This window comes from Halyomorpha halys, unplaced genomic scaffold, assembly GCF_000696795.3.
Source record: "Halyomorpha halys isolate HHAL.00 unplaced genomic scaffold, Hhal_1.1 Scaffold513.1, whole genome shotgun sequence".
Lineage (NCBI taxonomy): Eukaryota > Metazoa > Arthropoda > Insecta > Hemiptera > Pentatomidae > Halyomorpha > Halyomorpha halys.
The window spans coordinates 319,357-340,653 of NW_027106342.1; the positions used below are offsets into that span (position 1 = coordinate 319,357).

General features: G+C 29.5%; 1 protein-coding gene across 2 annotated transcripts in view; it reads right to left on the reverse strand.

Annotated features, from left to right (window-relative positions):
* Positions 1-8,701: 8,701 nt before the first annotated feature.
* The window catches only part of LOC106683754 (limbic system-associated membrane protein), a 299,259-nt gene continuing 286,663 nt past the window's right edge, over positions 8,702-21,297 (reverse strand). For both annotated transcript variants that reach the window (XM_024359748.2, XM_067044681.1), the window contains 3 exons: positions 16,757-17,047; positions 15,867-15,917; positions 8,702-11,577 (listed from right to left, as the gene is read on the reverse strand). In XM_024359748.2, coding sequence (XP_024215516.1) covers positions 11,537-11,577; positions 15,867-15,917; positions 16,757-17,047 — 383 coding nt within the window. In that variant the 3' untranslated portion in view covers positions 8,702-11,536. The remainder of the gene's footprint in view (positions 11,578-15,866; positions 15,918-16,756; positions 17,048-21,297) is intronic.

The window sequence follows — 21,297 nt, forward strand, 5'->3', positions numbered from 1 at the left end:
TTTAATTTTGTATTTGTCCTCCTTAAAAAGTGTTAATTAAAACCCAAAAGAATAATGTGTGGTTTATGTATAGATAAAATTATTCCATCAGGTTGTTATTTGAAGATTCTCATCTAAAATTTTTGTCTCATAAATAGCAGTTCTTTGCCAATCTAAAGCACAAAACTGAATCATTATTTATGATTTCAGTTAATTTTAATAGGGAGATACAGGGAAAGAGGATAATACCATCTAATTTTATAATGTATGAGGATTTGCCGAGGTGGGTTCGTTTCTTGACAAGGGTTCGTTTCTTCAAGGAAGGTGACGACCATTATATCTCGGAGGATGGTAACTTCGTCCTACCGGGTACTATTCCGATAAAGACGAGGTAGGAATGCATACCTGATGGTAGGATACTAGCCTCCAGAGTCATGCAGGAAGGTACCTTCGTCTTGCCAGGTATAATGCCGACAGAGGCGAAGGAGGTATGGAAGCCCGGAGAGTAATTGGTCGCCGGAGTTTACGAAGGGATAACAAGTAGAGGAGAGATATTATGTAAATGGTTAACAAAACGTATCAACCATATAGAAATCAGAATTGGCTATAAACTGAAACTACCTCTATTATTATTATTATTATATTAAAATTACATCTAGCATAGGTTGTGGATCAATGTTTTTTTGTGATCTATTAGTGGTTCTTTAAAATCCTTATTTATAGGCCTAGTCCATATGGCTGTGACCGGGAAGCAGTCATTATCTTATCCGCTTAAGGTAGTTTCGTGCGTTATTTTGGCATCGTTTAATTATTCTTTCATCGACATTGATAAGTAGTATGTATAAAAATTAATAATATGTAAAATAACAATATGTTTTTTATAAAATAAAATAATATATAAATTTAAGAGCTTCGGTTAGGCTCGAGGTGTAGTTGAACTCTTTGACCCTCCCGCTACAGATTTAAACTATAAAATCTTCGTACAACGTTTTTACTTTTGCCTACAAATGAAATGTACTGTAAGGGGAATTGCTGTGATCCTGAAAAATTTTGAATTCGAGTTTTCGACGAAAATATGTTTTGAGGTCTATGTCCATATAATAGTTTGTATTAGCTGCCTAACTCAAAAACGTAAAGTCGTACGAAACTAAAATTGCAAATTTATAATAATTTATTATTTTGAAATATTACGTCATATGTTATTTAAAATTACATAAAACGTAAAAAATACGCTAAAACGTGAGTGGGACGCCATGTTTTAACTATTTCGATTATTTATTAGTTTTAACTATTAAATGATAAATCATGTAACATAGGTTTAAAGCCTTAGTAATTGTATAAATTTTTGGTTGGCCATTGATTTCTTTTTCATAGATTTTCAAAATATTATTAAATTTACCCGTACCCTTCCAGTCCTACTGCCCTAATGTTAGGGCGGAAAATGATAACCCACAAGTGGTGATTTTGAGCTGAAATTTTGGAAACATGTTTTATTTAGAGTCATTAGGTATTGTACCAAGTTTCAATTTAAAATAATGATTTTTAAAAAGTTGAGATCAAATTGGTTAAGTAGAAAATTACCCTATTGTTTAATTAAATAAGTGATTCCTTCAAGGAAGGAAATCTTGTTACATTAGATATAAATTGGTAATCAAGAGGGTAGAGCAAGTTTTTTGAAGTGATGAATGGAAGTCTCATAGAAACTTCAGAATATACAGAAGAACAATATTGTAGTTAGATGGCTCAGGATTAGGAAGGACGAACGAGTATATTTTTTTATTGTTCATAAAAATATAATATCATAAAGCTTGTAAGAAAATAATTAAACAGAATTTTATTAGTAAAAGTGGAACACGCACATCCTCTAAATAACACTGCTGCCAAAAACACGTGTCCAATGGGCGGGCAGATAAAAAAAAAGTATATCATCAAGCAATATAAATAACTATTCAAAATCAACCAAAACCTAATTTATTATTTTTTTATATGAAAACCAAGCCGTGACGTTGCAAATTACAAATTTGGATCAACCTCTGCATGTCAACTATGAATTTGATGGAAACATGGAGTGGGTTACCATATATTTAACAACTTAAATTGATTTGATAAATAAATTTATTTTTTAGCAACATACGCATTATGCAAAATCACTTACAAAATATAATATTTTTAGTGGAAGATTATTGATTGACCGTGTATATAGATGAAAGGAATATGGTCCGGGTGCGGTCAAAAAGAACTCAAATAGTAGATAATTATACTATTTTATTGAGCCAACGTTTCGCCCCACGTTGCAGGGCTTCGTGAGGGCTGTTTTGACGGCAGTCAGCGAGTGAGGACGTTGTCCTGTTAAGGTTACCATCGCTAGTAAAGTCCTACGAGAGCGAGCTGTATCTTAACGCCCGCCCTCCTGTCCAGTGCTCAAATCACTTTGGTTTTTGACCGTCAAAACAGCCCTGACGAAGCCCTGCAACGTGGGACGAAACGTTGGCTCAATAAAATAGTATAATTATCTACTATTTGAGTTCTTTTTGACCGCACCCGGACCATATTCCTTTCATATAATATTTTTAAATTAGAATTATTTTTTCTCACAGAATTCACACGGGCATTTGGCAAGAAGGTGGACTTAAAGCCTCAGCTATATTCGCGGAGTTCTATTAGAGATAAAAATCTTTGTTCCGTGTTATGTAGTGTTCTGACACAGAAAGTATGCCAAGCACGTTGTCCTGTTAAGGTTACCATCGCTAGTAAAGTCCTACGAGAGCGAGCTGTATCTTAACGCCCCCCTCCTGTCCAGTGCCCGCGCGTCTCTTGATAATTTGAAGAATAAGTAGTTCTTACTCTTTTATGTACACCATTGTAACAATATAATTTTTATAAAATTAATTTGTTAATTAATAAGTTATTTTCCTTAATGTTTTTAATATATTTAACACTTAAACTGCATATATCCTTTCTGATGGGATCTGATGCACTTAAACTGCAAATACGTTAAAAATTTTAATTACAGAAATTCGCTTGTTTCCACGAACAAAACTGACTATTATCCCTTATAGAACATTATGTGAGATCGTTAAACTTATAATCTTGAAATAAACTGTAGGGACTTAATTCTTGTTTAGATAATTAAAGCCTATCCCCTATTAATTAAAATTGCATTAAAGTGTCGACCTGGATATGGATGAAGGGAGAAATCCGTGCAATGAGCATTAGTCCCTTTGATTTCGCCGTGAACTGTGGTGTGAGCTAGACGCCTTTACACTGATGAAAGAGAATCACTTCTCGATTCAGTGGAGATTGCAAAAGCTTGCTGCCCTTTCTCTGGTCACCAAACAGCTGGGCTAGAAGAGCTTTGGCCATTAAGCCCAGGTCAAAGTGAATTACAATTGAAAACTTAGAACATTTAAATGGAACGACCGAATCCGAACTTAGTTCACCATTAATACCTAAAAACCTTCTTCTCTTTTTTTTTTCTTAGTTAAAAAAGATCATAAGAATTTATATTAAAAAATAATAACACTCACAACGTGAAAATAAAAGAGGTCTTCACTCGCTTCCAAACTTTATCATATAATTAAACATAATTTACATCTAAATATTATAGTAGATATTTGTTGACGAAGAACTAACTCATTTTATTATTTTTACATTTTTACTTATCATAGGGATAGTTTACGGAAAAAATACACAATGAAAAAAAAATTTAACAAAGTACCAACCAACACAATATTTATTGTTATTTTATAAATAAAGAATCCTTCGGCATGAGGTTTCTCACTGGGGGGTATACAAATTTTTACTTTTAGAAAATGTACGATGAATTAAAATTATTTAAAATAAACAATAAGAGAAAACGAAGACGAACGAAAAGGAAAATAATTGCGGCAGTGGCAAACCCAATTTTAGTGGCTCTCTTTGATGCTTGGATGAATCGTAACAAACAGCGCACCCACTACATCACTCTGCTCTCCCCCTATGACATCCTCACTCTAAAGGCGGAATTCGGTTTCGCACGGGCGGAAAGGGTTACTTGAAAGCCGATTATGGTGGCTAATGTTTTAGGTCTGGTTCATATGAGGGGTGGCTAGGTCTGTGTTGATGTTGTCTCTATTATCTGTTATCCACATCAGGAGATGTGCCGCTTTCTGGCAAAAAAATGTTCTTTGTTTCTGCAGGCAACTGAAGCCGAAACGTATTATCTTCCTGTGAGACCACTCTTTAAACCAGAGGAAGCTGAAACAGGAGTACTTAACTAAATAAACCAGGTTCAATTTACTTATCATACCACTACCTTGAAATGACAAAAGTGTGTGTTAGGTTAGGTAAGATACGCCTGGCAAAAATAAATTAAATTAAGTATATCTAGGAATGTAGAGCATTGCTTAAATAGATAACGTTTTGGTACAGCATAAATGAAAAAACAGTATAAAGTCATTAATATAATTCCTTATAGTTTAAAAAATTAAATAGTCACAATTATTTATACATTTTCTAAAAAAATGTATTTTTGTGTCCGTTATCAGTATCTCATTATATAGTGATGACATGCCGGTTTTCGGGATTTTCCCTTTTAATTTTTTTTTTAATCCTTTTAGTACAAGAGCCCAAGAGGAGAAAAAAGGCAGTTATCTCACCCCAACTTTTTATTACTTTAATGAAAACTATGTATAATTACTATTCAAAGTGCATGAGTCTGCCAAGTACAGGTAGGAGGAATAAAAAATGGTGGCTGTTCCAAAGCGATAAAAAAAATTAATTTTTCATTCGGAGCTCTATATCTAAAAAAGTAAGAACAACACACGAAAACCTAACAGAACGTCATTTAAAGAAGAGCAAATTTGGTAAAATATGAGCCCTAATAGAGCTATTTACGTTAAATAGTTGTCGAGATATAGCTTTTTAAAAAGCAACATTTCATAAAAATGTTGTACGGGACGTAGATATCAGTAGTAGAGGACTGAAAGATCAGTAGTTAGTGAATTTATTTTTAAAAATCTGTATCTCAAAAACCATTTGACCTACAGATGTCTATTAGCACTCAAATTAAAGCTAGTTTAATTAGCTATAAAGTAGTATATGATGTTTATCTTCGTAGGAGTAATAGTTTACATGAAATTTGCTAAAATAAATTGATTTATAGTTGTTCGGACAAATTTTCATTTGCTAAATTTATATTCATATGTGAATATCATAAAAACTACTACCCCTACGAAGATATGTGTCATAAACTACTTTATAGTAAAACTACTTAGCAGTTAAATTTCCTTTATTTTGAGTGTTGGCAGACATATGTGCGTCTTATGAATCTAGAGATATATTATTTCAAAAATCCAACATTTTATACGAACAACTATAAATTAACATTTTGTGAGTTTATTTTGTCAAATATCATAAAAGCTACTACTCATACAAAGATAAACATAATTAACTATTTTGTAGTAAATTTAACTAGCTTTAGTTTGAGCGCTGGCAAACATCTGTACGTCCAATGGTTTCTGAAATGAAGTTTTTCATATATCAAACTTATTGTCCGAACAAGTATAAATCAATTTAGTTTATCAAATATTATGAAAACTACTATTCCGACGAAGGTAAAGGTCATAAACATATTTATAGTCCATTAAACTAGCTTTAATTTGAGTGGTAATAGACATTTGTACGTCTCATAGTTCCTGAGATATAAATTTCTCAAAATAAATTAGCTAACCACTAATCGTTCAGAAGATTTTTATGAAATGTTGCTTTTTAAAAAGCTATATCTCGAGAACTGTTGGACGTAAATAGCTCTATGAGGGCTAATATTTCAGGAAATTAACTCTTCTTTAAATAATGTTCTTTTAGATTTTCTAGTGTTGTTGGTAGTTTTTAAGATATAGAGCTCCGAATGAAAAATGAATGTTTTTTTAAGATATTGAAACAGCCGCCATTTTTTATTCCCCCTACCTATACTTGTCAGACTCATCAATTTTGACTAGTAATTATACCTAGTTTTCATTAAAGTAATAAAAAATTGGGGTAAGATAACTGCCTTTTTTTGTTTCCGGCTCTTGTACTATTTGGGAGAATAAATGTCTCTGATATTGTGATCGATGGCTCACATTTTTTTAAATATGTCGTAAAACAAACATCAGTAATCTGGCCTCACTAAAATTAAAGGGCAGGATGGAAAGAGTGAAAGTAGGTGTCCCCCCAACTATACAACTCGTAATCTGGAATTGTCAGTTCACACTAAATGAGAACTTTTTTTTATTTTTAATTATTTATTTATTGTAATTTACAACTGTACAAAATAATACAATAAGTAAATATATAGTATGTTTCATATACACTTGAAAATCTTGGGAAGGAACCACCCATTGGTGGTACTTCAAACATTAATTGAAACTAGAAGGTCTCGTGGCCATCTTCTTTTCAGACGCCTCGGAGGATTATCAGGGATTGTTAAGGATGAAAGATTAAGAATTAATGGGTTAGGATGGTTAAGGAGTTTGGAATAAAAAGACGCATATCTGGTTTGGGTCAAATCTGCAACGAATGGGATGTTAAGGTCTTTATGAATGAGTTTATTTGTAACGTAATAAGGAGCATCAAGGATTTTACGTAGGATTTTGGATTGTAACGATTGGATGCGGGAAGAATTTGATGGTTTGGTGGAGCCCCAGAGCTCAATTCCATATGTCCAAATTGGTCTGATTATTGTAGTGTATACTAATTTTTTGGAATGAATGGGAAGTTTAGAGCGTTTGTCAAGTAAGTGTTGTAGCAATCGGAATCTACGAGCAGTTTCTTGTCGTTTGAGTCTTGTGTGTGGATTCCAAGTAAGTCTCTTGTCAAGATAGAGTCCTAAGTATCGAATCTGTTCAACAGGCGTTAGTGGTATATCTAGAAAGGATACTGTAGGACAGGAGGGCAGAGGTTTACGACGGAGAGTAAAGGTGATCTGGTGGGATTTGTCAGGATTTATTTTGATTCTCCAGTTTTTACACCATTCTTCAATAGATGTTATGTGTGCCTGTAGTGTTTGTGATGCATTAGTTGGGTCGTTGTCTACAGAAAGTATACATGTGTCATCAGCGTATGTTGTTAGGACTGTGTTAGGGTGGGTTGGGATGTCAGCTGTATAAACCGTATAAAGAATGGGACCTAAGATACTACCTTGAGGAACACCGGCGGACTGAGAAAAGAGAGACGAGTAGGCTTGGTTATGATTTACTTTAAAGGTTCTATCAGTGAGGTAGGAGCGGATTATAAGGAAATATGTTGGGGGTAGGAATTGACGAAGTTTATAGAGCAGACCTGGATGCCAGACTCGATCGAAAGCTAAATGAGAACTAAACTTCAATTAATGATTAATGATTTTGTTTGTGAGGTGTTAGGCTAAAAATATTTAGGTTTTACGCTAGCAAGATAGCGTAATCATTCAAAAAAGAACTACGATTAATCATTTTTACGTAAGAGGGAAAATTAATACATAATTTTTCTAGGCATTATAGACACTTCGAGCGTGTGAAATTTGACCCCTCAGTAATACAATAATTAATAAAATTTTCAAATAAAATAGCCTAGATATGACTTGTGAGTAACCAGTTCCGAACATTTAATTTACTCGTAGCTATAACAGTGTGTTGGTAACTTTATTGTAGTTCCTCCAAAAATTAAACTATACCTACCTTCATACTCTTCTAAAATGAAGAAGACTAAATGAAAAAAAAAAGGTTATTACATTTTGAAAAATGACCCCTCACTTTTACATTGAATTTGAATTTAATCTGTGTAAGACAATGAACTGAAAAACGAAATAGAATCACATAAGATATTAATTTTCTATTATAACCATTATATAAAAAAGAATTTAAATTGTATGAGAAGAAATAAATCATCAAGAATTAAAGAGCCATAACTTAACATTTTCATTGTCTTAAGTTTTTGGTTGTATTCATTATCACTGGCTAACTGTTCTGCAGTTAAATGCAAAAACCATTTAGGGCTTTGGTAAAAATCTTAATGAGTGTTTAATATCAGTTAAAAATTCAATTCAATTTTTGAATTTGTCCTTCTTCATTATATCTTACTTTGATGGAACAAGGGAAGATTGACAATACAAAGTAAAAACTTTGTTTTTTGTTTGTTTGTAAAAACACAAGCTAGAAGACTTACAGTTCCTGTACTGTCTTGATTTTGAAATGAAAGACAGTCTCATCACAGACCTCAAAATCAATTTTAGGATGATTTATTATTAGACATGTTTTATTGTTTTGCTTTACTTATACCTGATTGTTAGTTGAAATGTAATAATCAGTAAATACGATTTTAATTAACAAAATTTTCAAATATTTTTCTTGAGAGGCCAAAGTTGGGAGGGAGGATGGTCCACACATTTTCAAATTGTTGGCTTAGTGGTGCAAGAACTTCTATGGGTTTGGAACCATTGATATCAGCAGAACAGGTGAGGAAAATGAATACTTCACTTTGTTTGCCTATTACTGTTAAAGCTGCAAAATTAATGAAGGACTCAGTACCATTATTCCAGCAGAAGGCCTCCAAAATGATGCTCACTTGAGATTAGAATGCAAGGAAACAAAGGGTTTATTGTTATCTGAAATATAATTAAAAACAACTGATAATTTAATTTTTGATATAATTTTGAGTATAATCTTACTGAAAATCAATCAACTAAGTTATATTTATAATACCATAGGGATAAAGAAAGTATTCAAAATATGATTGCTGCACTTTATTTCTAACACAAATATAGTTACTACATTTTTTCTATTTGTAAAGAATAACCAATAAAGATTGAACTAATGTGTATTTAAGTATTACAAACAATGTGTGTATGTGTGTGTGTGATGTGCATATGTTTATATATATATACACAAACACACATATAAAAACTGTGGTTAGGGTAATGACACTAGGACATTTACAAATAACTTAATATTATAAAAATTCTTTCTAAAATTAACAAAGTTTTAAACTATAAAAACAAACTTTTAAAAACAATTCCATGCAACATTTATACAATATTTTAAATGGTTTAATGAATATTAGCCAAACACCAAGTAGATATGTGATTAAATATTAGATTTATAATACACATCAAAACATCAATTACATCTATACCATATATTGAAATATAACAGTATGTATATCATTATCTTTGGAAAAAAGGAATGGAGTGCACTTAATAAATAAGTTCAAACATCATAATTATAAGACAGCTCATCTGCATGAAAGATGCAGGAGGAAAAAATTGTTGAGCATTATATTTCCCTCAACAATTAGCCCATTATATCTGAGTCCAAATTTTGAAATTTGCTGATAACCCCTATGCTTATTTACATCATTTTAAAGGTAATAAAAAATGGCACTAACCCCATTTTTATATCACTAATAATTTAACGATTTGAGAAATCTGGAAATTGTTGATGTTAAATCAGTTTTTAATTTCTAAATGTATTTGCGGATTTGGTTTGATGGAATATGAGCCATGATTCAGAAGCATTTTAGTATCCCCTTTTATATAATAAAAGTTAAAAATATAATAATTCAGTTTGCATCATTTGTTGTAACTTTCATTATCCTTTAAAATGATGCACATAAACACAAGAGAGATCTGAAAACCTCAATTGTTTGGAAACATATCAAAAAATAAAGTGTCAAAGTAACAAGTAATGGGCATGATATGGAAGGAAACAATGTACTCAGGCATTTTTGCCTCAGAACAACCGTTTTCCCATAAAATGCATTTGAGCCATCTAAAGATGAACACCCTGTTTATATTGATGGCTACATTAATAAATTGAATAAATAAGTAACAAATAAATCAAAAATTAAATTATTTTGTACATAAAAGAAAAATTTAAATTATGAATGAGCCAAATAAACATGTAGAACATTAAGAAATTATAGTTTTGGCACACCATGAGAGTAAAAAGGGAGTGTAGGATAGAGAGTAAGGAGTGGACTGGAAGTAGGAAAGAAGACACCAATTTGCAGGTTGCTGAATTAGGAGGAAACACTTTACACATAGCTACATACAACAAGCTCACGCACACCAAATTATTAATATTATAACGTGAGTGTCAACATTTAATGATCTAGAGGTATGTTTTCCAAGTAACCAATTTTCATCACTGAAATTAATTTCATAGAACTTTTTTCAATATTCCTATGTGTATGTCAAAAGTACATGTTTTGAGACTTTGTTTCTTTCCCTAACCAACCCACTTAAATCATGCCATACAAATCTAGCAGCACGATGAATCTATAAACATAATTATCACTTCATCATAATTTTAATTATGAAATAGAAGTGAGATATGATTATAACAGATTAAGTAATGGTGTATATGTCCTAGTCGAACACTGATCTATGCCAAAATATAAAAATAAAAATAAATAGAACAGTAAACAATTAACAGTGGAAATTCATAATTTTTAAATTAATTGATCATGGTACCAACAATAGTATTTAATATAAAAAAATGAAATTCAATTAAAATCAAATTAGCTGAAGTTTTGATATAAATTTTAGTACAAAATGCAGTTTCTACCATCTTAGTCTAATGGAAATGTAAAGTATTATATATTTTTATTAATATAAACATCATTGGAAGAGTTTTACATACCCTACCTTATGTAAAAAATATTAAAACTTTTCAATAAAAATTTAAAATATATAATATACTTCAAAACAATTTATCAATTAAAAATAGAGCAATTCATTATCAATTAACAAGAGAAATAAATAACAACTTCTAAACTAGTAGGAACAAACCATTAATTAGATAAACAGCAATAGAATTTCAAACAAAACATTGTACTTACAAATTATTTTTCCGAAATAATTATATACATTTATTACAAACCATTAGATTTGTTCTTCCAGTATAATATTCCAGCATACTTTCTTCCATATCATGATGAATCTTGATAATTTATCACTTACTTTATAATTGAGTTACAAAAAATATATATTAATTTTATCTAATAAAAAAACAGTCTGGTTATAAAGATTCCTTACATTATTCTTTCACCCTATATTTCATTACATTTAGATTTATAATAATTTATAATTTTTTTTTTTGTAAAAATTGTAGGTGGTATGTAAGTGATCCCTGAATGAAATAGGGATTTCCTATTTTTTTTTTTTTTCAAATAAAACATTATTTAATATTAACTTCACACAGAAAGTTGCTCATTATTTACATGTTTACCTTGTTCGATATTTATATGTATTATTATTGACTGAGCAATTATATTGCACAGCATGCTCCAAAGGGGATGGTTCTATTGCACATTAAATTTGTAAGATCCTTATAGTTAATTTTATAAAATACTGTGAGCATCTTGAGGTGTGAATTAGAATTTTACTTAAATGGATATTCCACAAAAATGTATTTAATGAAAATGGGATAACTTTATTTTTTTCTTATTTGACATTACATATAACACCCTAAACATTCCTATAACTGGCACTTAAGTCTCACATGATGGTGTAAGTGATACATACCCACACTTGGAAATAGAAAAATATAAAAAAATCAAAAGTTTATATGAGGTGTATGAATAACAAATAAAAAAGTAAATATCCTGAAAAAGAAAGAGAAAAAAGAATTAGAACTATCTCAAACATCAATAAATACATACAATGTATAGTTTAAAAGTAAATTTAATTTAGTTATACTAATTTCAGCTTGTTTCTTTATGGAAAGATTAATTTTCTAATGTCTTTATAAAGTATATACCAATGAAAAATGAAAGAAAAAACAAATTCTTTTAAAACATCAATGAAAGATTCCCAAACAAAGCCTTAAATCTCTCAAATACTAGTAAATCACTAATAAATGATAACCAAACTAATTAGTTATTAAATGCTCTTCTTTAAAATTTATCATTATTATTGTTTTTTTAAAGAAGGTATAATTGTGTATTACAAAATAAAATTAAAAATCAATTTTCTAATTTCATTTTCAATTTGCAGTGACGTTAATTTTTTAGTTAACTTATGAGCCACTAAGTTACAAAACATGAGTTTATTATTTATTTTTGATCTACATTTCACGTTTTGGGTTTCTAGAGCCATTTTCAAAACTGAAATTATATTCTTTGTTAATCTAATATTAAAAAAAAAAAAATAATTTAGATTCATCTCCCGAATATCATTTTGAATTTCAATTTTAAAATACATATCATTAAAAATATATGCATTTATAAATATTTTAAAATAATTATTGTAATTTATACATTGAAATTCTATCTTGTTTTTATAAACTCATCCGTTAAATACACTCATTCGCCATTTTATTTTCTTCCTAGGTAATAATGAGTAGTTGAGCCAAACTTCTGAATTAAACAAATATTATGAAGTGACATGCTTATTATTTAGGATTGGAAATGGTAGTGGAGCAGTGTTTATTATTCTTTGGAATAAAGTTTAGGGCTGGCAGGAGAGGAGATGAAAATTTGAGATTTATGAATTTATCGAAATCAAAATTATGTTTATTTATCAATGTGTGTTAAGATAATGTTATTGAGAATTTTTATTTATGGTTTTTAATATTAATTTTGTTTGTCTATCTAAAACTTTGTTTATAGCAATTGTGATGTTTGTCTATAGAATGGATTATCATTACAGCTTTTGCACTTTAGTCAATAAATAATGTTTGTTAATTTTTCTTTTCGTAGCTATGTTATTTTTATAATGATACTTAAAAATACATTAATAAATCAATTTTAAATGAATTCATTGAAGAAAAAAGTAAAGATGTATTAATCAATAGACACTACACAATACCATTAAATACATAGTTTATTCAAAGCACATAATCGTAACAAACCACTTAAATCTATAGTAAACAGTACTGGAGGTATCACTGAAATATTAGCAAAATTCCTCAACCCAGCCCTTGATACTTGATACTCTAATAAAAGAATTGTGTGAGAGGTAACATAAAATACTTGAAAAAAACTGTAGAAAAGGACTTTCTTACAAGTTATGATATAGAATCACTCTTCACTAACAGCACACTTGACAAAGTGTTTATATAGAATACTGGATAAAAAATTGAACAAAACAGAATCCTATGATAACCATTTGTTAATCTAATATTAAAAAAAAAAATTAGATTCATCTCCTGAATTTCATTTTGAATTTTAAAAAAAAACTTGCCTTAATGATGTGATATATAAAAAGTAAAGCTTGGTCACAAATTTACTTACTTAATTAAAAATATACCACAAAATATAAATAAGACACAGGAAACAAATGCTATAATCAAATGAGGTTTGCAGATAACCCCTATTTTTAATACTCTTAAGTAAATTAAAAGTTATGAATGATCCTACAAACCACATTTTAATATCTTAAAAGTTGAAGATTTTACGCCATTTTTAAATTTTCTATTCTCAACATCAGTATTATTTTTCAGACATTGCATAAAATGGAGACTAGGAACATAACATATTACGATGTATTGTATCATTCCCTTTCTATTAAACATATTTATTTCTAAGGCTGAACATGCAGGTATTTCACTAAAAAAAGAAAAAAAAATTGTGAAATGATTTTACCAAAGTTAAGAAAGACATTGGTAATATGAATTCAAAATATTTATTAACCTAACAATAGAAATATCGTCTCACATGTCAGTAATTATGGGGTCCAAAGGTAAATAATTTTACTTGAAGTGCAGTTTTCCTCTACTGTGATTGATGGGGTTCTCCTTACTTTTGTAGTATTAATTGTTCCATCATCCGGCTAACTATATAGTTCATTGGATAATAAAGTTAGATAATAAAATCAATATTTCCATTGTTGTAAAGTAATAAACATTTCCAATTAATACAAACAATTTTTCTTTCATAATTTTAGTAAAATCGTTTCAGAAATTAATTTTTTGTACTCAAAAGTTCAGTAATATTTTTAATAGGAAGAGGTTGAAAAAATATATAAAAATGATATATCATGTCCCAATTTTTCCGTTTTATGAAATGTCTGAAAAATAATTATGGCATTGAGATTATAAAATTTTAAAACAGCAAACATCCTTCAATTTTCATGATATAGAGATGGGCTTTACTGCATCATCCAAAATATTTCAATAAACGTAAATGATGGCATTAAAAGATAGGTATTACCTGTATACCTTAATTTTTCGCAACCTATATGTCACACGTTGTAGTCAAAATGCAATAGGGATTTGTGAACTATATAATAATTTAAATACTTTTTAAGTTAGTACAATTGATAAAATGAAAATATAAAATAACTCCTTACCTTCCAGACCTAAATAATATTATGAATAATAACTACCACCCGTAATCCTAAATAATAAGTTAGTCACTCTATAGTATCTGTTGAGTTCCGAAGTTTAGCTCAACTACTTTTGATAATTGCTGAAGAAGAAAATAAATGGTGACTGAGTTTGTTTAACAGATGAGTTTTCAAAAACTATGATAGACATGATGCATGATAGAAAATTTAAATATATAAATTGAAATAATTATTCAAATTATAAAAATATCTGTATGTAAAATATATGGACTATATATATATAAGAAGTAATGGTAATATCTATTTTTTGAAACTATATATAGACTATCTTACAACAGATAAGTAAATAAAACTAGAAAGAAAGTTACTGTTGAGGAAAATCCTGTGCGTTTATTGAACATCTATTCAATGATTACACATAAATTATTTTTCCAATTTATTTATAAGAAGCCCTAGAAAAAATATAGCAACCATTGTAAAATAAAGAGTATGTTACTCAAACATTATGATTAAATTAAAGTTGACCTTCAACATGAATCTCAATATTTATATTTATAAAAAATTTAGGTATTAAAAAAATAATTGATTAAGTAATTCACCTGTAATGCTATGGGCTAAAACATTGTTTTATATCTTTAATCTATGATATACACATGTTACACAGATTAGTATATACATTTATGTACATAGAATATTGTTATTGTACTGTGTATACAGAAGAAAATGTTATTGTGATCAAACATAGAAAAAAAAACAACAATAATAATAAAGTGGTTAGGTTTAAACGAATATCGGATAGTGAGCTTTATTCAAGCTGTTATATTTTTTTCCTCAAAAGACAAAATATGATAGAATAAAAAGAGTTTCCCAAAATGCTAGTGCAGCAGTTCCCAAAGTGGGTGCTACGACACCCTGGAGCACCCCAAACGCATGTGAAGGGTGATAAAACTGTATACCACTTTCTCAAATTATTACAAAAAAGTAAGAAAAAAAATTAAAATTAAAATGTTAAATATACAGTGTATTCCAGCAGTTACTTTGCACTTTTTCTTCTTTTATACATGCTCAACCGCTCTAAGGATAATTGTACTGACATTTTTATTTTTTTTTCAGCTTGATAAGAGTTCTACAAAATGTTTTTTTAGCTCAACAAGGATACTGTGACATTTTTTTAGTCCAGGAAAGGTGCCTTGGAGGAAAAAGTTTGGGAACCGCTGCGCGATTGGATCCAACTTGTGGCTTGAGGAAAGCATGTTTTCCCACTTCTGGAAGGTAAAAAAAAAAGCTTCTCTCAAAAACTTGTTTCTGTCACATAAAAATACCACTGGCTCTTTTATTATCATATTTTTAATTGGAAAATAATTATATTTTAAAATTTAAGTTATTTTAACAATTTTATTTAAATAGATATTTTGATTAGGTTTATGTATAAAATGACTATTAAAAAAAAAAAGAAAAACTAAAATATCTCCTGTAAAAGATCCTGCTGAAAACAAATATCAGATTAAGCAATCTGATCAAAATAGTGAACCATATTTATTAAAAATTTAATCAATATTAGACAGTAAAATAATAAGTATGAAAGAAGTAGTAAATAAAACATTACTGGCACTGATTCTGATATCTGAACCGGTCTGCATTGCGGCTGGATTTTCATCTAAAAAAAAAATTAATAATAGATTCATACACATATTTATCTTTTTAGTACACTCTTAATTTTTATAATATTCTAAAATATAAAATACTTAATATTAGGATTCCCAAGTAAACAATATATAAGTGGAGGGGTGTTAATTAATAACTTGACTCAAATCTTGTTCATTAGAAGTAATGAATTGATTATGTATTGATTAATGAATCAATTGATGATTAATTAATTAATTAATTGATGATGCATTCAATTTCTGTAAAAAATAAATAAATTTTAACCTAACCCAGAAATTTATAAATTTACATGCTGTGGATTGTTTTCCTGAGATTTTAAATTTAATTAAGCATTAATGTAATAGACAGTTGTCTAAATTAAGTAAAAAATTGTTGGTGTCTGTCAAACCAATTAACTTCCAACAACTTGTAAATTTAAAATTTCAGTATATGAAGTCTGCATAAATGGTAATATTATTAATCTGCAATAATGGCACTAGATAATTTTTAAAATTACGGCGGTGATAATTAATAAGAATCAACATATATTTTATTTTCATATAAATGACTTTTGTATAATAAATAATTAATATTTATTCGTTGATTTATTGATGTGTAAACAATGTTTATATGACTATTTAAACTTTTTTTTCAATAATATTGGGTTTAATGTTTACACTTATTGTATGAAATTAAAAAAAAAAAAAAATAGTAAATTTACTCACTACCTATAAAGCAAGTAATCTGCAAGTCAATTATCAAAATTCAACTTTGTTTAATTAACAAAAATTTAATTATTTATTATGAGTTATAAGCATAAAAACACTATCAGTCTCATAAACTAACTTTTACCATTGAGAATGTGAACCATAGTGCTGTCTGGATAAGCATTTGATGCAACACAAGTATAGTTTCCTGAATGCTCCCTTGAGGCTTTCTTTACTTCTAGATACGACTTTTTATTGATGAGATCAGTAGTTATGTTCAATCCATGGTCTTTGTCATAGTTGACCATTCTGTCATTATGATACCAAAAGACAAATTCAGGAACTGAAGGACTATTATAGAGATCACACTTGAGCTCTAAACTGCTTCCTGTTTTGACATATTTTTCAGGGGCACCAGCAATTTCTACTCTGGCCTCTGAAAAAAATTTAAATTAAATTTAATACATTGATTTTTTTTTTTTTTTAATTTATCAAAGACAAAAAATATCTATGAGTAATGTTACTGCGAAGAAGTGCATTCATAAACAACATAAGCTTTTAGAAAATTAGTTAAAACAAAAGTACAGATTGTTATTATTTTTAGAAACATTATTACTATTTATAATAATAACATAAATATTCTAATTATCATAATTATGAACATCTTATCTAATTGATTTACATGGGGAAAATGAACAATCATTTACATTTTATAAAAACACATATGTCCAGAAACATAAGTATTTTTTTGTTGTTGTTAAACTATATGTCTCCTATCCATTAAATTTCTGGGATTAAAAATGAAATACTTCGACTCAAAGAAAGTAGAACAAATGAACCTAGGTTTGATTAAGAATGTCAAATGGCAATGGTTTCAAAAATATGGCAATAAGAGGTGTTATATACTGCAGAATCACAATCAGTGGAGTAGTATAGGAGTGAGGCAAGGTCTAAAAGTGTTTACACATAAAAAACAACAATATTATATCATAGAAAACAGAGGCCTATATTCTATGTAGGCAAAAAAATAAAATAAGGAAAACTAACCAGCTTGTAAATCCTGGAAGGGAACTTTTCCAGCCTTAGCAAGTATGTGCAGACTCAAACCACAACCTATTATCAGACATTTCAAAAATTCTTTTTAGATTGAAGAACCATTTTTGTACTTTACTACTAGATGGGTGTAGCATAGAGTAGATCCTAGATATCGTAGGTAGTTAGGTAGCTGAAGTAGCTACTACTGCATTTAAAGTAAACCATAAGTAAAAAAATATATATTAATGTTTTTAACATTTTCTTACAATTGTAATTTTTTATAGGTTCTATATTTTCGAGAAGAGAAATGACTGAAATCCATAATTCAACCATTGAAATCTTAAACAATATCTTTTATTTTTTTTTTTTTTATAAGATAAGTTTCCTTTGCAAAGTTTGAATGTTGCAAAGCTTGATGTACTTTTTAATTACCACAGCATTATTCTTGCCTTCTTTTCTGCGGATATTTGAATAGTCAAGTCAAATTTTAATGTTCATGCTAACCTAAAATAGTTACATAAGCAACATTCATGTTTATAAGTAAGGCTATATTGTCAGATTATAATAAAAATAAGTAATGTTATCGAGTTTTCGTTCCGTGGAACCCCTAAAAAATAAAAGTCAACCCGTCAAGGACGGAATCAAATCGACGTATGAGTAGACGTATGTACGTAATTCTATTTGCATCTGTTTACCAGGAATAACCTCTTGACTATATATGTATACAGTCAACTAATATATATATATATATATATGTATATTAGTAATCTCTCATTGGTCCCCTCGGAAGCCTAGGTCCCAGGAATTCTGCCATGATAGAATCGTTTAATAAGTAATATATTCCACAAAATTCCAGAAGTTTTCACTAACATGTTGTTGAAGTATGACACTTGGGTGATGATTGTTATCCAAGTTTAATAGATTAACAATATAATGCATTGGAAACACTGATTAAGGAAGTCGATCGATTCCTATTTTAATAGAATAGAGACTACTTCTGTCATTAGGCCGGTATTGTTTTACCGCATTTCCATTTCCTCTAAAATAAAACTTCCACAAAAATTTGGTAAACAAATGAAATAACGAACGTCAGCACTCGCGTGTTCAAGAGAGGAAAACATGTTGAACTTATAACTATTACCTTCAGTCATTTAGAATATTACCTCAACCATTTTTGTAGCTGAAAGAACAAAAATGAAAATAGGTAAAGTGTAAGGAAACTTAAATATCGGCACCGAAGGTGGAAGGTGATAAAAATTCAAAGAAGTGGAACTCGATCACCTTTAAATCAACTTTATTTTTAATATTTGTATCAGATAGGTGTTTGTTAATTTAATCACCAAGACATTGTGCTAATGTTGAATAAAAAATATATTGGTAAAGTTAATTGATATTAATATATTTAAACCAATATGATGTAATTTTAAAATAGACAGCGCTAAAATAGAGTTAATCATAGATTTCCAAATTCGGGAAAATTCTTTAATTATTTAAAATATGGGAAGCACAAATAACTATCTGATAGCAGTTCTGAAGCAATACTAAGCAAAAACGTGTGGACGAATCAAAGCATTTGCCCAAGCTCTGATTGTGTCCGAAAACCCATACTTAGCAGACAGGCCACAAATTCAGGCCAATTTGTACCAGCCTATCCAAATAATCCATATACACGCTTAAACATATGGGGAAATTACCATGTGTAATTGTGTACATGTACACATATGCAAATGTGTAGATTTACTTTTTCTTAAAGTTTGTGTGTTACTAAGCAGCATCAGTAGTTAATAATGTTATCTAGCAGATATATTTTCACTTTAGCATATATGCTTGAAAGCCTAAACAGGAGCGTAATAAAACTCATATTACTTCATGTACTGCTACAGTTTACAACCTAATTATAAATAATAATATTTGTCAAATCTTAAAGAATAATATTTGTCAAATCTTAAAGAATAATATTTGTCAAATCTTAAAGAATAATACATTTCAAATATGTACGTTAGACATACTAAGGGCTGATCCTCCTTGGAATCCAATCAGAGTTATTCTACGCAGAGTGGGAGGGTCGAGTTTTCAGTAGATGTGACCCCTTTGAAATTAAAGTCAAACCGGCGGCGCTACCGATATAAGATTACTAATGTCTTCTGCTCACTCAGTTATAACGGTCTCAAGTGGTAGGTAATTCTATAACGTATTATTATATTATTTTAAAATATAGTACATCTGTATGCAGGGAACGTAGTAATACAACTTATTGAAGGGGCAATTCCAATTTCCAACAGTTTTTGTCTGAATTTTCCCTTCATCCAGAGGTTTCGAGTACTTCCTATAACTCGACCTTTTCCTAAACATTTTTGGAAAAGTGACCAGTTAAAACAGCACTCTTGTGCAATTTGGGTATTATAAACTTTTTGAGTAATGTTTTACAACATTTTTAGCAGTTTGAAGAAGGTTCTGAAATCTTCCAGCTCCCGGGGAAACACCCTACCCTTCCCCTTGACGTCACTTTCTGTATACTCTGTTTCCATTACGAGTTGAACGTAATAACTATGCTGCCTCCCAGGATTATCATGATGTCGATAGAATCAGGTGATTCAATTTTTTTTTTTTTTTGTGAATAACTGGTATTCGAGGATAAAGCTTTCAGATACTTTCTTCTTTCGATTTAAGAAAAAGAAAGTCCTATCACACTTCTAGTTTTGGTAATTTTGTGTATGCCTGAACCAAAACTTTACGTTTCAGATTTCTATAAATATCTCTTTCATTAACATCTAGTGCCATCGGAAACACTCAACTTATATAACGCTATAAGGATCTTCATTATTCGAAAGGGGTGATATCGACAGATAGCCACTTAAACATCAACTGCAGCCCTTCCATTACCAAATAATGGAATTGATAAGAGATGTGGCGTTCTATTCCGAAATTATAACATTACCATTGTTGTTGAACTTCTCCAATGCTATATTACTAATAAAATTGAAAATAATGATATTAGAAATTATATTGTAAAAGATAATTTTAACCTTTAATTATTTTTTGTTAATAATGTAAACAATTATAAGAAGTTGAAGTTATTAGGAGGTCTCAGTTTTATATTTCTGCAAAGTAATTACCTAGAGACTTAAATCTAAGTAACGACATAGCTGACAGATTAGTGGAGGTGGGCAGTAAAGTTTTCAACAATGTTCATTTATTTACACCGAGTATCAAATCTTTGTCGTTCAAATTTCCATCTAAAATCTAGAGACGCTTGGTAAACCCTCAAAAATAATTATTTTTTGATATACACAAATATTTTAAAGAAGATTATGACGTCGAAAATATGAAACTGTGAAGGAATAATTATTATTTTTTGAACAACAGGGGTTATTTTTTCCTTCGTAGTAGAAATTAAATAGCAATGATATTAATTTCTTAAGAAGCAATATTTAAAAACATCTGGAGAATTACATATATAAGAAATTCGTACCTGTATTTATTTACACACTTACAGACTTGACTCCCCCATACACGGTGGCGTCGCACTACTGGTGCGTCATGACGTCCCATCCAGACTCATCAACGGATCCACACTTCACGACAACAAACATACAGCCATCACAATACAAGTAAGACTAGAACACTCCTACAAAATCACTTGCGTCTACC